The 18563-nt window shown below is 36.5% G+C and overlaps 1 protein-coding gene across 4 annotated transcripts in view; it reads right to left on the bottom strand.

Annotated features, from left to right (window-relative positions):
• The window catches only part of GPATCH2 (G-patch domain containing 2), a 202254-nt gene that overhangs the window by 7989 nt on the left and 175702 nt on the right, over positions 1–18563 (bottom strand). For 2 of the 4 annotated variants that reach the window (XM_054520354.2, XM_054520362.2), the window contains 2 exons: positions 13718–13806; positions 11600–11668 (listed from right to left, as the gene is read on the bottom strand). In XM_054520354.2, the coding sequence (XP_054376329.1) occupies positions 11600–11668; positions 13718–13806 (158 nt within the window). The remainder of the gene's footprint in view (positions 1–11599; positions 11669–13717; positions 13807–18563) is intronic. The other 2 variants (XM_024252597.3, XM_024252603.3) reach the window with 1 other exon arrangement.

Here is an 18563-nt window from a genome sequence, read left to right as displayed (position 1 = left end):
TGCTGCTTCCCATAGAACAGCTAGTGCACTCTGCCTCTGTCCCTACCCTGTATTCACAAGGCATTTATTAGTTTGTGATCACTCTTTCTTCCCATACTCTTTTTGCCATTACCTGACTAGCCAGCTGAGGGGCTGGGCTATTCTCATTATTATTAGCAACGTTATAACAATGATAAGTTATGATACTGTCCTCTGTTCTCAGTAACTAATTTAGGGACATGGATTTTTGATTATTATTATTATGAACTCAAGGAACAGCATTAAGCACAGTTTAAGATAAGAGAAAGTGGTAGGTGTTACTACTCTTCGTCTAATGTTTTAATTATTTCATTTATTAATATAGAAATGCTTCACTAATTCAGACTAGTCTATAATTTTATCTGCAATATTGCAGACATACTTCATGATACTATTGTTAATTAAAATCAGTTTAAATAGTTAAGTGCATAAATATATGATGCACTGACTTATTTAAATAACAGAAATTTAATGTAAAACTAGTTTTTTTCCTTAAGTGATAAAAACTTTGTAAAGAATAAAAGACATGATCTGTTATTGACATGTTTAGGGGAGGAAGTATTGTTATTAACATACGTTTTTAGTTAAACCAAAATATATTTCTTATGGAATGCTTATGTATCAAACAGTATGCATTTTCAAAAAAATAAAATCTTACAAATAGAAAACTGTTTTGGCCCTGAAGTCAGACAGGAATGTTTATCTGCTACAATATAATCAGAACCATTTTTGGTCTTCCTACTAGAAAGCATGCCTACACAAAGCATGTGGTGTATTTGTTAGGTATCTGACATTCATTATTTCTACCCTTCATTCAAAAAGGAAATTTTAATGGTCCTCAGAGAGTTGAAGTAACTTAACCTTGACCACACAGTGAGTAGGCTAGGACTCAAACTTTGGTTAAGCTTACTCCAAAAGCCTACACACATTTCTTTACCTGATTCCCTATAAGAATTTTTAGCAGAGATGTTGTACAAACCACTAAAAAAATTCATTGAGTAATACATGAATTGCAATATTAGGTTCTCTCAATTTGTATATGAATAATATATCGCAATTTGTATATGGACAATATATCACAAATATATCAGACACATTTGGATAACATGAATACAATGATGTCTGCAGCCCTTATAAATTATAAATGCTTCCGTATCCATAATTTGTTTTGATCTTATCAACCTGAAAGGGGAGTATTATTGGCCCCATTTTGTAGATGTAACTGATGTTTGGAGAGATAATTCAGCTGCCCGAAGTCAATTAGCTAAAAAGTACCCCAGCTAGAACTTGAACTTAGGACATTTGATCCCAAATGTTACCCTTTCAGCCGACTGAACACTGAACTTGCAATATTATATCATCAACATTTTCTGATGCATGGGGAGTTGCCGGCAAGATGGCCGAATAGGAACAGCTCCAGTCTGCAGCTCCCGGCGAGATCAGTGCAGAAGGTGGGTGATTTCTGCATCTCCAACTGAGGTACCTGGTTCATCTCACTGAGACTGGTCAGACAGTGAGTGCAGCCCATGGAGGGTGAGCAGAAGCAGGGTGGGGTGGTGCCTCACCCAGGAAGTGCAAGTGGTGAGGAAACTCCCTCCCCTAGGCAAGGGAAGCCTGGAGGGACTGTGCCTTGAGGAACAGTGCACTCCAGCCCAGATACTATGCTGTTCCCACAATCTTCACAACCCGCAGACCATGAGATCTCCCCTGGGTGCCTACGCCACCAGGGCCCTGGGTTTCAAGCACAAAACTGGGCGACCGTTTGAGCAGACACCAAGCTAGCTGCAGGAGTTTTTTTTCATACTCCAGTGGCACCTGGAACGACAGCGAGACACAACCATTAACTCCCCCAGAAAGGGGGCTGAAGCCAGGGAGCCAAGTGGTCTAGCTCAGCACATCCCACCCCCATGAAGCCCAACAAGCTAAGATCCACAGGCTTGAAATTCTTGCTGCCAGCACAGTAGTCTGAAGTCGACCTGGGGTGCTTTGAGTTTGGTGGGGGAAGGGGCGTCTGCCATTACTGAGGCTTGAGTAGGCAGTTCTCCCCTCACAGTGTAAACAAAGCTGCTGGGAGTTCCAACTGGGTGGAGCCCACCACAGCTCAGTAAAGCTGCTGTAGCAAGACTGCCTCTCTAGATTCCTCCTCTCTGGGCAGGGCATTTCTGAAAGAAATGCAGCAGCCCCAGTAAAAGGCTTATAGATAAAACCCCCATCTCCCTGGGACAGAGCACCTGCAGGAAGGGGTGGCTGTGGGCACAGCTTCAGCAGACTTAAACATTCCTGCCTGCTGGCTATGAAGAGAGTAGCAGATCTCCCAGCACAGCGCTCGAGCTCTGCTAACGGAAAGAATGTCTCCTCAAGTGGGTCCCTGACCCCCGTGCTTCCTGACTGGGAGAAAACTCCCAGCAGGGGTCGACAGACACCTCATACAGGAGAGCTCCAGATGGCATCTGGCGGGTGCCTCTCTGGGAGGAAGCTTCCAGAGGAAGGAACAGGCAGCAATCTTTGCTGTTCTGCAGCCTCTGCTAGTGACACCCAGGCAAACAGGGTCTGGAGTGGACCTCCAATGAACTCCAGGAGACCTGCAGCAGAGGGGCCTGACTGTTAGAAGAAAAACTAACAAACAGAAAGGAATAGCATCAACATCAACAAAAACGACGTCCGCACAGAAACCCCATCTGAAGGTCACCAACATCAAAGATAAAAGGTAGATAAATCCACGAAGATGAAGAAAAAAACAGCAAAAAAGGCAGACAATTCCAAAAACCAGAACGCCTCTTCTCCAAAGGATCACAACTCCTTGCCAGCGAGGGAACAAAACTGGACACAGAATGAGTTTGAGGAACTGACAGAAGTAGGCTTCAGAAGGTGGGTAATAATGAACTCCTGCAAGCTAAAGGAGCATGTTCTAATGCAGTGCAAGACAGCTAACCACCTTGAAAAAAGGTAACTAGAATAACCAGTTTAGAGAAGAACATAAATAACCTGATGAAACTGAAAAACACAGCATGAGAACTTCCTGAAGCATGCACAAGTATCAATAGCTAAATTGATCAAGGGGAAGAAAATATATCAGAGATTGAAGATCATCTAAATGAAATAAAGCATGAAAACAAGATTAGAGAAAAAAGAATGACAAGGAATGAACAAAGCCTTCAAGAAATATGGGACTATGTGAAAAGACCAAACCTATGGTTGATAGGTATATCTGAAAGTGATGGGGAGAATGTGACCAAGCTGGAAAATACTCTTCAGGATATTATCCAGGAGAACTTCCCCAACCTAGTAAGACAGGCCAACACCTGTCTTCTCGCTCCCAGATTCATAAAGCAAGTTCTTAGAGACCTACAAAGAGACTTAGACTTCCACACAATAATAGCGGGAGACTTTAACACCCCGCTGCCAATATTAGACAGAGCAACGAGACAGAAAATTAACAAGGATATTCAGGACTTGAACTCAGCTCTGGTCCAAGCAGACCTAATAGACATCTACAGAACTCTCCACTGCAAATCAACAGAATATACATTCTTCTCAGCACCAAATCACACTTATTCTAAAATTGACCACATAATTGGAAGTATAACACTCCTCAGCAAATGTAAAAGAACGGAAATCGTAACAAACAGTCTCTCAGACCACAGTGCAATCAAATTAGAACTCAGGATTAAGAAACTCACTCAAAACCACTCAACTCCATGGAAACTGAACAACCTGCTCCTGAATGACTACTGGGAAAATAATGAAATTGAAGCAGAAATAAATAAGTTATTTGAAACCAATGAGAACAAAGACACAACGTGTCAGAATCTCTGGGACACACCTAAAGCAGTGTTTAGAGGCAAATTTATAGCACTAAATGCCCAAAGGAGAAAGTAGGAAAGGTCTAAAATTGATACCCTAACATCACAATTGAAAGAACTAGAGAAGCAAGGGCAAACAAATTCAAAAGATAGTAGAAGATAAGAAATAATTAAGATTAGAGCAGAACTGAAGGAGAGAGAGATACGAAAAACCCTTCAAAAAAATCAGTGAATCCAGGAGCTGGTTGTTTGAAAAGATTAACAAAATAGACCGCTAGTCAGACTAATGAAGAAGAAAAGAGAAAAGAATCAAATAGACACAATAAAAAATGATAAAGGGGATATCACCACCGATCCCACAGATATACAAAATACGATCAGAGAATAGTATAAACACCTCTATGCAAATAAACTAGAAAATCTAGAAGAAATGGATAAATTCCTGGACACATACACCCTCCCAAGACCGAAGCAGGAAGAAGTCAAATCCCTGAATAGACCAATAACAAGTTCTGACATTGAGGCAGCAATTAATAGCCTATGAACCAAAATAAACCCAGGACCAGATGGATTCACAGTCAAATTCTACCAGAGGTAAAAAGAGGAGCTGGTACCATTCCTTCTGAAACTATTCCAAACAATAGAAAAAGAGGGACTCCTCTCGGACTCATTTTATGAGGCCAGGATCATCCTGATACCAAAACTTGGCAGAGACACAACAACAACAAAAAATTTCAGGCTAATATCCCTGATAACATTGATGTGAAAATCCTCAATAAAATACTGGCAAACCAAATCCAGCAGCACACTGAAAAGTTTATCCAACATGATCAAATCGGCTTCATCCCTGGGATGCAAGGCTGGTTCAACACACTCCAATCAATAAACGTAATACATCACATAAACAGAACCAATGACAAAAACCACGTGATTATTTCAACAGACACAGAAAAGCCTTTGATAAAATTCAACACCCCTACATGCTAAAAACTCTCGATAAACTAGGTATTGATGAAATGTATCTTAAATAATCAGAGCTATTTATGACAAACCCACAGCCAATATCATAGTGAATGGGCAAAAGCTGGAAGCATTCCCTTTGAAAACCAGCACAAGACAAGGATGCCCTCTCTCGCCACTCCTATTCAACATTGTAGTGGAAGTTCTGGCTAGGGAAATCAGGCAAGAGAAAGAAATAAGGGTATTCAAATAGGAAGAGAGGAAGTCAAATTGTCTCTGTTTGCAGATGACATGATTGCATATTTAGAAAACCCCACTGTCTCAGCCCAAAATCTCCTTAAGCTGATAAGAAACTTCAGCAAAGTCTCAGGGTACAAAATCAATGTGCAAAAATCACAAGCATTCCTATACACCAATAACAGACAAACAGAGAGCCAAATCATGAGTGAACTCCCATTCACAATTGCTACAGAGAATAAAATACTTAGGAATACAACTTACAAGGGATGTGAAGGACCTCTTCAAGGAGAACTACAAACCACTGCTCAAGGAAATAAGAGAGGACATAAACAAATGGAAAAACATTCCATGCTCATGGATAGGAAGAATCAATATTGTGAAAATGGCCACACTGCTCAAAGTAATTTATAGATTCAATGCTATCTCCATCAAGCTAACATTGACTTTCTTCACAGAATTGGAAAAAACTACTTTAAAGTTCATATGAAACCAAAAAAAGCTCACATATCCAGGACATCCTAAGCAAAAAGAACAAAGCTGGAGGCATCACGATACCTGACTTCAAACTATACTACAAGGCTACAGTAACCAAAACAGCATGGTACTGGTACTAACACAGATATATACACCAATGGAACAGAACAGAGGCCTCAGAAATAACGCCACACATCTACAACTATCTGATCTTTGACAAACCTGAGAAAAACAAGCAATGGGGAAAGGATTCCCTATTTAATAAATGGTGTTGGGAAAACTGGTTAGCCATATGCAGAAAAGTGAAACTGGACCCCTTCCTTACATCTTATACAAAAATTAACTCAAGATGGGTTAAGAGTTAAATGTAACACCTAAAACCATAAAAACCCAAGAAGAAAACCTAGGCAATACCATTCAGGACACAGGCATGGGCAAAGACTTCATGACTAAAACACCAAAAGCAACGGCAACAAAAGCCAAAATTGACAAATGGGATCTAATTAAACTAAAGAGCTTCTGCACAGCAAAAGAAACTATCATCAGAGTGAACAGGCAACCTACGGGAGAAAACTTTTGCAATCTATCCATCTGACAAAGGGCTAATATCCAGAATCTACAAAGAACTTAAACAAATTTACAAGAAAAAGTCAAACAACCCCATCAGAAAGTGGGCAAAGGATATGAATAGACACTTCTCAAAAGAAGACATTTATGTGGCCAACAAATATGAAAAAAAGCTCATCATCACTGGTCATTAGAGAAAGGCAAATCAAAATCACAATGAGACACCATCTCACGCCAGTTAGAATGTTGATCATTAATAAGTCAGGAAACAACCGATGCTGGAGAGGATGTGAAGAAATAGGAATGCTTTTACATTGTTGGTGGGAGTGCAAATTAGTTCAACCATTGTGGAAGACAGTGTGGCGATTCTTCAAGGATCTAGAACCAGAAATACCATTTGACCCAGCTATCCCATTACTGGGTATATATCCAAAGGAATATAAATCATTCTACTATAAAGACACATGCACATGTATGTTTATTACAGCACTGTTCACAATAGCAAAGACTTGGAACCAACCCAAATGCCCATCAGTGATAGACTGGATAAAGAAAATGTGGCACATATGCACCATGGAATACTATGCAGCCATAAAAAAGGATGAGTTCATGTCCTTTGCAGGGACCTGAATGGAGCTGGAAACCATCATTCTCAGCAAACTAACACAGGAAAAGAAAACCAAGCACCATATGTTCTCACTCATAAGTGGGAGTTGAACAATGAGAACACATGGACATAGGGAAGGGACCATCACATACTGGGGCCTCTTGTGGGGTGGAGGGCTAGGGAAGGGATAGCATTAGGAGAAATATCTAAAGTAGATGACAGGTTGATGGGTGCAGCACACCACCATGGTATGTGTATAGCTATGTAACAAGCCTGCACGTTCTGCACATGTATGCCAGAACTTAAAGTATAATAAAAGAAAAACAAAAACAAAAAACATTTTCTACTACATCATTTCTTTTGCCATATTTCCCCAACTGATTAAGGTTTTATTCTATTCACAGATTTCTAACTCCTGGTAAAAGTATAAATCTAAATAAGCATAGCAAATCTGACTAAAGAGAGTATTCTAACTCCTGAAATACCTCAAGATTCATTTTGTTTGTTATAAATCCAGCTACTCTAGCTTTCTTTGGCTAATATTTAAATTAAACCTTATATTTAGTTGTATTTATGGTAAAAAGCATATACTGAGTTTTCTTCTTTTATCCTTTATAATCCCTAAATTTAACCGATGTAGTTTCTCCATTTACATTTATCATGATTACTAATATACCTACATTTATTTTTACTGTATTATTTAAAGCTATTAACTTTGCTTTTTCTGTGAATTTTTATTTCCTCCTTTCTGGAATTTATTGCCTGCTTATACTACCTTGAAGACTATATACAATATTTCTATCCTTTTAAGTGATGACCTTTAAAAGTCAACATGCATATCTTGCTTATTCCCCCACATTTTACATATTATTGTCCATAGTTTTAGTTCCATCTTACTTTTACACATCCAAATTAATCATCTACATGGTCACTGTCACCATCATTATTACTTTTATACAGTCAATATTAATTTAGCTTTTAGTACATGCTTAACAATTTCTTTGCTCACCATTACTTTCTGAATTTCATTCTTTTTTTAATGGATTCTGTTTTCCTCTACAAGAGGTATAAAATTTAGTAGTGGTCAGTCTTTATCCGAAATGACTTTATTTCATCCTCACTCTTGGGTAATATCTAGCTGGATATGTAACTCAGGTTAATTTGGTTATTTTGTCTTAGCACTTTGGAAATATTCTCTCTTAGATTTGCAATTGTACTGCTATTTTTAAGTTTGCTACCAGTACAATTTCATTCTTACATAGGTTATATTTTTTCTCCTTGGCTGCTCTTAAGTCATTCTCCTTGTCTTTGGTGTTCTGAAGTTTTATTACAATGTGACTTTATTTATATTTAATATTTCTTGATATAGACTTGTACTTGTTGAATATGAAAATTCATGTTTTCCTTCCATTCTAAAAATTCTTATTTTCCTGAATATTGCACCATCTTATTCTCTCTACTCTTCCTTCTGTAAGTTCTATTAGACACAGGTTGAACTTCATTGTCCTTAAGTCCTTCAGCCTCTTTTATATTTTCAATCATTTTATCTCTCTGTGCTGCTTTTATGTAGCATAGAGATCACTCTTCAGATCTCGCCTAAAATTCAGTGTCTTTTCAGCTATATTTATTCTGTCATATAACCCATTCAGTGATTTGCACAGTTTTTAAGATATTTTCATAATAAAATAATCTCAAATTTCTACTCGATTCTTTACCACATCTGTCTTTTCTTTGTCTACAATTATTTCCTTTCGTTTTTGAATTTGTTTTTATAACTAACTTTTTAGTTTTGGTTTATGAGATCGTCATTGGTAGGTTTTTATTTGTGGTGCTTCTTTGAGGCCTGGGTTGAAGGCCTACACCTCTAGAGCGGCTTTGAATGTACTTCAGAAACCAGTTTTTATGTTAATTTTTGGCTTAGTGTAATTTAAAACTAGAAACTCATTGTGAGGGCAGCCTCTTGGTCACAAATCTTCAGAGAGTTTTCTATTTGGAGCCCAGGCAGAAACAAGATTCTTTATCTTCCACTGTGCCTGTGGGTGAGTTTTGTTTCCAGTCTGCCCATTTCTGATGATGGAGCTTTTAGAGGTTCTGACTTGATAAGGAGACTTACGCTGGGATCCCAGGCTTGACTCCCTGTCCACGGGTGAACTAACGAGCATGCCTTAGGTTTTCGAGCTTGCCAGTAGTGTGAGTGGGTGTGGGGGCTGCTCAGGGCCATTTTGGTCTTGAACATTTCCCTTTCTTTCCTGTAGTCTCAGCTATCTTTGTAAAAACATGGCTTCAAATTTTATTCAGTGTTTTCAGGTGTTCGGTAGTTTAAGTGTTTTCTCATTATTTAGTCTTTTGTCAGGAAACAGCAATTCTTTTCTATCTAACATGCGTGCTTACTCTGTCCATCCTGTACTGAATGATAATGGAAAACTGTTTATTAAGACTCTACTAAAACGCATAACCGAAGAGTGGGCTGGTGGTGTATGTGTGAAGAGGCAAAGGATTGCATATATCCTAGGCTTTACTATTCATTCAGATAGAGTCTGGTTTCAAAATTAATAACAATCCCCTTGGAAAAGTCTGCCTGTTTTAAAATCCTGAAAGAGCTACAATAATCTACAGCAGCTATATGGACCCAGGGATAGCAGGAAATAAAAATATAATTATTGATAAGATAAATTTGGACAACTACAATCTAGTACCTTGAAAAGGAGCTTGGTTACACCACACATTTCTGATTATATTTGGTATGACTTTTAATTGCAAATGAGCCTTTAAAAAGTCTTCACTCATTATTATTATTTACAACCTGCCTTCACTGCCTTAAATATTCAAGATTATTTTCCTATTGAAATATCAGGAGGATGTGGAGAAAAAAGTTGAAAAGTCACAAAAAGCTGTAATGTAACCTCTTGCCAGAACTCACATGTTCATGGAAAAAAAACTACCCTGGAACAATATGTATATCAAGACATTAAACTTCAAAAGGCATTTCATTTCTATACTTAAAATGTATAAAAAAGGCTGACTCCTTATAATAAATATTTCACTATGATATTATTTCAATAGAAAGCAAAATAGTAATAGGCAATATTAATTGTGGATAACATTGAATTTTCATACTGTACAGTGGACAAAATTTTTTTAAAATATAGTAGCCACAATATCTCAATAAAGGAACTTAAATCTTTTTACTATTAAATCCTCAATAAGCTATGCCTTCTACCAAAAACATGGACCACAACCAACATTGCTAACACCTTTTTAAAAAGTGTTAATAATATTCCTCTTATTTTGTTCACTGCTTTTCTTCACCTTTACAGATGACATTTTTCAAACTATAAAACGCATTCTGCTGGAAAACCTTCTTGCTTCGATAGTTCTCAATTGTATAATAGTAAATCTGCATCCTTTGCTACTGAGACATCCACTATCTTTCGGTATGTGACTTTGAATGAGGCAGAGAACAAGCTATACATTAAAAAAATCAATATCTAACCTTATCAATATTCATTTTACTTTGTCAATACAAAATACGAAGGTGAAAGAGCAGTAAATAAGCCAAAGCACTGAAATAAATTTGGTGTTCTTGTCACAATTAATAAATGTTCAAATGATAACATTGCTGGTTAGTCTAGAGCTTTCTAAAGCGACTGAAATTAGGCTTCAAAGCTATTGCTAAAAGATGGTGAGAAAAATCTTCAATACACTAGCAGGTAAACGTAATCAATTCTGGGTTATTAATTTCATAGGGGGCTTTAAATCTTTTATTAAAAGTGTTATTTATTATGAATGCAATTTATCTTTAGTCATAAATTGTTATACAAACGCAGTTTTGGATTTAAAGTGCCTAATTATAGTTTTCTGATAATTTTTTGGTAAATCCTTTCTAAACTTGCTGTTTGATTGTATAATGTTTCACATATAAATCAGAGGGGATTATCAAACAATATTCAAGCTGTCAGTCTTTTAACACTTACTCCCTATTTCAAATAAAAGAGAGTTATCGTCTGCATTTTTCTTGTTTAGAGTTAATGCTGACTAAAAGCAAAAGAAACTGTGAAAATATATCTCAACTCAATGTGTTTTTCAGGAGTTCTGCAAGGGCCTATAAAAGGGCAAGAATATTGTCCTTAGCTAACATTCAGAAGTTTACAAATATAACTAACTCTTTATTATGTGACTGACTCTTTTTCAGAATTTGAAAACTGTAATTTTCAGAGACAAGATGATCTAGGATTCATACCCTCATTATCAAAGTGTATTTATGCAAAAACATTTCTTACTTGAATTTGGATAATAATCTTCACCTTAGAGTTGATTCATTAGTATTAAAAGATATTCTATTTAAAACTGAGGACTTTAAGATAACCTCAATCTCTTCCTCTTAGAGAAAAACAGTTATGCATAGATTTTAAAAATGCCTCGAAAATGAGTGATGCAATTCTCCTGCTCCACTACTTGAGTAATTAAAAGTGCATTAAATTTCTATGAATTTTATCTTCTAAGTAAAAATGTAGTAATACCAACATCTTGAATATTAAGAGAATCACAATTTTGAAATATAAAATCTGGAATATGCTGGTGTAAGCTTATTAAAAAAACTGTTTTAGGCTAAAGTTCAATGTTTGTACCCATACGCCATATAAATGATTTCTTCTGATGTTACTGAGTTGTAATGTCAAAATCACCTTGCAGAAATAATTATATTATCCGCTCCTCAACCATTATGCATTTTCCTTCTCATTTCACATATGTTCAGAGTGTTAGGACGTGACCCCAGTATTTTCTTTTCCTTATTGCTGCCACTAAGGTGCTTTAGCAGCATTCCTAAGATTGTTCTTGTACAGTTTCTGCCGCTAATGGTTGAATCAATGAAAGATAAGAAAATTCAGGGACCATTCAACTGGAATGCAGATGTTAAAGAATCCTATACCTGCCTTATGAAAGATCTGAATTGCAAGACTGATGACATATGTTTCATCCAAAATGTGGCTACATGTTCCTGTATGAAGAGATATATTAGAAATATTTCATGAATATTCGCATTTCTACATAGTAATAGTTAGATAAATCTTCTATAAAACTTAAGGCATATATAGTAGTGCGTTTAAGTCAGCATATGCAATAGGACAATCTTTTATATATGTAATGTGTATATAAGGAATATATATGTATATTCTTACAAAGAGGCTGTAAGTACATTGTTATGAAAAGAGCATGGATTTAGGAGTTATGCAGACCTAGGCTTGAAACCTTCCCTTGCGTTCAATAATTCTGTCATCTTAGGTAGCTAACCTAACACTTCTTCGCATCTTCATTTTATGATCTGTAAGGTGATGATAACACCATCTCCCTCACACAGTTGTTATAAAGATAAAATAATAAAGTTTCTGGTATACAGGAGGTACCCAACAAGTGGCAAATATTATTCTATACAAATACAAATGCACTCTACACACAGGTGTTTCCTAATCTTGAAAATTCAATACAGCCAGAAGATCAGGTATGCATCTAAATGCATAATTTTATAATCTAGTCCCTTATACGGAACAACTGCATTAGAAGTGCTCCAATTTTAAGTTATTCTTCAATTTTCTAGTGCTTAACTATGGAATAAGTTACCTAATAGAGAATGTGGCTGGGTGTGGTGGCTTGTGCCTGTAATCCCAGCAATCTGGGAGGCAGAGGTGGGCGGATCACCTGAGGTCAGGAGTTCAAGACCAGCCTGGCCAACATGGTGAAACCCCGTGTCTACTAAAAATACAAAAATTAGCTGGGCGTGGTGGTGGGCACCCATAATCCCAGCCACTTGGGAGGCTGAGGCAGGAGAATCGCTTGAACCCTGGAGGCGGAGGTTGCAGTGAGCCAAGATCGTACCGCTGCATTCCAGCCTGGGTGACAAGAGTGAAACTCCATCTCAAAAAAAAAAAAAAGAGAACATAAGCTTCACATCTTTTTTTCCTCTTAAACTCACCATGCAACCCCACCCCCATAAAACCATCCATATACTTACATATATTTTTCTTTTTACTGTTTACTCTCCTGTTGATAGGAATCATCTTATTTTCATAGTCTATAATTAAAATCACTTTTCCTATAAAGGCTGCCCAAATGAAGCTAAGAGAAAATTTCTAAATGCGTATGGTTAAAGATCCCAGACGATAGGTCAAGGCTATTATTCTTTGTATCTACACTGAAAAACATTTTCTCATACAGCTTGCTGCATCACAAATCCATTATGGTTAACTGTTGTTTATTTATATGTGGGTGTCTACATTTTAATGCCCACTTGGCTTCCTCCTATCACTGACTTTATCTGTGCCTCCCTTACCACTGCTCTTGCATGAGATTTTCAATACATACTATTTTATTCACAACCTTCACTACAAGGTGAGTCTTTGCCCTTTCAGTAAGTAAGGCTTCCTGTCCTCTCTGATCTACAGTGACTTCCCTCTGATCAGTACTTGCAGCCTTCTCAATACCACACTAATTATTATTAGAATGGCATGATTTTTGAGGTAGAAATGAGAGCTTTCTCAATCTAATACTAATGTTGTCTAAAGAAGCAATGAGGAATCTAAGACTGCTACAGAGCTGGGACTAGAAACCAGACTGCCACATTCGCTCAGTCAGGTTTCCATCTCCTACCACATGGGGTCTTGTGTTTTGGGGCTGTGGCTATACTTTTTGAATTTATTACTATTAATCTCTTCTGGGGTTATTTGTCATTTCATCTATTTATGCCTTATTTTCCCAACAAGACTGTAAATTTATAGAGGCCAAAGATACAGCCATTGAAGTTTTTGTATCCTTTTAATACCTTATACGAAATCTTGCATTTGGGCAGGGATGTAACATATACGTTAACCTGGAAGATCTACACATGGAACATGCAATACATCCTGATACCACATACAAATGATTTGTTTTAATAGTTTCTTGAAAATGTGCTTCTTCCTCATTGCAAGTGATTAAGAAGTATCTACATTTTATTCTTCGTGACTTATGAACTCTACATTTGTGCTCCACTCTAACCCTGCTTTTGTTTTACCTGTGGTAGTAGGTCCAGGCAAAGGTGCAGCTTTTCTTCTCCGTTTGATATCTCCCGTGCATAAGGATCCTAAATGCACGCTTGTTTGCCTACGAGTAATTATTAGAAAAAACTATTAACAAAGAAGAAAAAAATGACACATAAATACACAGCTTGTATCATCTGAACCTAAATCAAAACATTCTCAACAAAGATGGAGCTGCACAGTAAAATCACCAATCTTGTTTATATCGAAACATAATTACGTTTGTTGACAAGCGTTCAGCAGCTAAATGCGCCATCATAAATTGTTACTGGAATGAATAATATAAAAGGAATGCTTTTTAATTTTCAAAACTGGCAATCTTTCTGGCTCAACATAAAATCAAGCACTGTTGCTTCTGACAGGAAAATAGCTAAGATTAATTATCTAAAGAGATCACAATATTGTTGCTAGGTTATCAATTGGTTACTAATGCTTTACTGTCAGAACAACATTTATTACAGGAAAAGTATGATCAATTTCTTTTAGGATATTATGCAGCAGTGAATTCTCTTAAAACATTTAAATAGAAGGAAATTGTGATGCTTCCCTTATAATTTATATGATTAGAATTCTTCAGTTAATTATTTATTAGCTGAGTGAGAAAACATAATTTAAATGCATTAATGCTGGTCTACTGCTATTTAACAGTCTAACATGATACTGGATTATATTTGTAAAAACATGATATATAAAAACTGAGAAGTTGACCTTCTGCTATTTTTGGAACCAGCTACTATACAATTAGATTCTTCTGTCTAATCTTGATCTCCTGAATTGAAAAGTTATATAAAAAAATAAGAAATGGGCCAATTAGAAATCAAGATGAATACAAAAAAGAAAGGATTTAAAGTCTTCAGACTTTTCAAGCTATAGAAAGATTCTGTGTTCATTTCCTGCATCATAATCCTTGATGCAGGGTTGGGATAGGGCCTGGGGAACATGAAGCAGAAATAAATGAAGCATGTTTATGACAGCACATGTTCTTTTAGTAAGACAGAGAGATATCTGACAGTATCCTGAGGTTTTAAAGAAACTAATTTGAAAATAAACAGATTATTAGGAAGAAAAAAAAAGGGAAAAATTAAAATTTATTCAGGTAAAATTCAAAATTCAAGATATATATTTAAACACATATACTCAGATGGTTAAATATAATGAAAAATTAGTGCTGGAGAGTACAGTTATTTCAAATATAGGTTTTATTTATAAAACACAAAGTACAGTCATAATTAATGATCTGAGTAATCTAAGGGCCACATGCAGTCAAAAAAATATACCACAAACCTTATCAACGTATCTTAACAGTAAATGAGCATTTGTCTAGTTTTCTTTTACCTTTTTATTGAGCACATACTGTTTCTGTTACAAAATAAATATAATTATTAAAATATTTCAAAAAACCTTTCAAAAATTCATTCTGTTAATGACTAACTTAGCTCTGCTTGGCTCTCCAAATGTTCATTAACATGCATGACTATAACATTTTCATTGGATTTTGAGGTATGGTCTTGGCTCATGATGCCAAGAAAAATGAATAGTTATGACTGTGTCTATTTTTTAAGATTATGTATACATTTTTAAAAAGTAGAACGATGTCACAGAGAAGACATACTCTTTTTGTACAAATTTAAAGTTATTCTTTTACTTATTCAGCAAACATTTATCAGTATCTATTATGGACTTAGCATAAGACTCCAGTGGTGGTGAAAATGGGGAGAGGGGAAAAGAGAAGACGGAAGATACAAGGGAAATGAAACTTTCAGGTCTCATTATTGGAAGAATTTAAAGTCAGAGTGGAGAAAGAAAACATAAATAGGTGTATATGAAATAATTAGGTACAGTGGTAGTGGCGGCAGGCATAACCAACTTTATTAACGACTAGTAAAGACTATAATATTTAGTCCTTACAACAATCCTAAATATGCTGCATCAAATATACATTTTTTCCTTGGTAGGATAAAATTTGTGCTTCCAGGGAAGAACTATGCTTTCAGGAGTATACCCTTTTAGTCATTGAATGCTAATTCTATGGAAGCTATTTTACAACTCTACCTTGTAGCTAACCGAAAGCAATGGGAAATACTTCTTAACTACAGAAACACAAATAAATTCTGTCCTGTGGAATGACTACCCTCCTTTCTGTCGAAAAGCTAGTTTTGGGTCCATTTAAACAATCATTTCAATACTCCTTTACTCTATATACACTTGAGCTTCTTTGACTTCTCCTTTCAACTGGTTATAACATCTGCCCAGTTCCCTCATTAGCTAATGAATTAAATAAAATCTTTAACACATACCCACTTTATATCCATATGAGAGTCATAATATTACCTTTTTGTAAAAAAGTATCCTTTCACATATCTTATCCCTATTGAAATCTCCCCTTAGCAAAAGACTGGAGTAAAGTTTACCTTCTGTAGAGCATATACCAGACAGGCTCAGATATCAGAAATAGCTGAAGAGAGGGGAAGGTACCATTCTGAAAACAGGGAATAAAGTGGGAATCTGAATTCTGCAGTGTGGGTCTTCTGTAATCAAGCTGTGAAAACCAACTCATGAACTAGCTACTTCTGATCCTCTGTTAAAACATAATAAACATCTTACAGTTTAAGCCACTGCAGGTCAGGTTTTCTATACTTGCTGCTGAACGAATTTCTGAGTGATAAAGAGTTTGCTCTGTTCAGGGAGTTATGAGTAGTTCAGGATGTCTGCAGAGCAGTGTTTGCAGAAGGGACTGTATAACACGAATGGAAAAGAGCACTGGGGCTGGACCATGGGGCCATACATGCCGCCTTTGCCCCATGAAGGTGTTTGGACTTAACAGCAATGTGGAGTCATTAAAGATTTTATAAAAGGAGACAAATTAGACCAGATGCATGGATGCTGGTAGAGAGCTCGAGTTGGACACGGTTGAGACTGAAGAGGGAGAAGACCAACTAGGTTTGCCATAGTTCAGACACACACTTCCTCATCTCAGTTATAATAACTAAAGAATGATGCAAGTTACTGCACAATGAAACTTCTTGGTTGTACAAATATTAAATATCAATTAAAATTTTAAAAGAATTAAGGCTGGTTTTATTGATTTCAGATACTTTTAAAGCTCAAACTAAGCTAAAACAATTATTAGCCAGGGCACGTTTCTTAAGAAACACATTTTTAGAAATAAGAAGAAGAAATACTTGAGTGCCTGATATTAGATGCTCACTGTGACTATTAATACCATTGGTTTCTACTTACTTTGTTCTTGCACTAGTTATATATAATTGGAGTATTCCAATTGCTTGAAAATAGCTCTCCCAAGTCAATATTGCCTTTACAACTATTTTTTCATACTTCTTAAAATTTATTATGTAGGCCTATTTACAAAGATAGTGAAAAACAAACTTCAGGAACAACAAACTCCCTCTTCTAAACCTTTTTTTTTTTTCCATCTGCTGGACCAAACATTTTGGGTATCTTCACAGAGCAAATGAAATATAACATTTTCATTCAACTCCCTTCCCCCACCCCCAACATAGCTACATAAAGAAAAAGAGAAAAATGTTCAAGGAGAATAAAGTTAATAAACTCAGCAACACCAAACCTGAAGACCTGAGCCATAAGAAAAACAGCTAGCTGTATATTTCAGTAATTCTATCAAGAATTGACTGTCTGCTACAGAGCATTGAGAGATCTGGATTATTGATCCATAAGATCACCCCATTTAGGCTTGCCCCACACCCCCCTTCTTTCAGACAGGTGCAGTGGAGTTGCTACAAATGACACTATGTAAGGTCTACTCTGTCATTTTGTTGTCACTCTTAATGTAAACCATAGCAGTTATTTTTTAATTTAAAATCAGTGAATGTCTCAAAGGCAGCCTTGTTTCTTCAGTCTAAATGAGTCATTTGTCTTTGCAAAGCAGAACATTTGGAATACTACTCAAGGTGATGGTCGGCATTTTCTGTTTCTTTCTTCTGTGGTGTTTTGAGAATGACAATGCAACGTCCTAGGAACAGACCCAAAGTTATTAAAGAACAATATTAAGATCCTTTTGTAAGGTGTATCAGAAAAACACCAATCAACTAGATATGTGTTTTAGCTGGGATATTTGCATGGGGAGGAAAAGAAGGGAGACAAATCAAAACCAACCTATCCTGAAGTGGAAAGGATAAAGAAATGGTGCATTTTTGTTACAGGTCTGTCACTTACGATTTGAAACATTGTTTCCCATGTATTACTTCTGAAAATTTTCCTATTAAATATTAGAAAAGCAGAACTCAAAAAGAAGTCTTTTTGTTTTATTTTGCTTTTTAAACCGACTTCACTTGGTTTATCCCCATCGTTGGCTGAAGGCTATCTTTTAAATGGGGTGGTGGCAGGAAGCTGGACATCTTATCTGGAGGGAAAAAAGTAGAAACAAAACAAAACAAAACAACAACCCAATAAACTCAAAACAAAAAACAGAAACAAAAACTCTACTGAGAACCACCTTGCCTGAAAACCTGGCTTTTGACAGGGGCTGACAAGGACTGAAGCAGGCAGTGTCAGACGCAATAATAGTAAAGAGAAGACAATAGGAACTTGTCTCTTCATTGTATGCAATTACAAACAGAGGCTTTTCAGAGAATTAGGCCTAGTTAAAGCTGCCCCCTGGATAAAATGTGTTCCCAAGCAGCCTCTGACAAGCTGCAAGACAGAGACAAATAGACGTGACTATGGGCCCTGGCATTTGGCAAGAACACTCACTGTCAGTTAGAAAAATATCAGCCTGGACAGGGCATCAGCTGCACAGAAATAAAGCAGGTCTGTGGTGTCACTGGAGGAGCATTCCAATGG

The sequence above is a fragment of the Pongo abelii genome, chromosome 1 (assembly GCF_028885655.2).
Source record: "Pongo abelii isolate AG06213 chromosome 1, NHGRI_mPonAbe1-v2.0_pri, whole genome shotgun sequence".
NCBI lineage: Eukaryota > Metazoa > Chordata > Mammalia > Primates > Hominidae > Pongo > Pongo abelii.
Note: the sequence above shows the minus strand (reverse complement) of the source record. Positions and strands in the feature narration are given on the sequence as shown.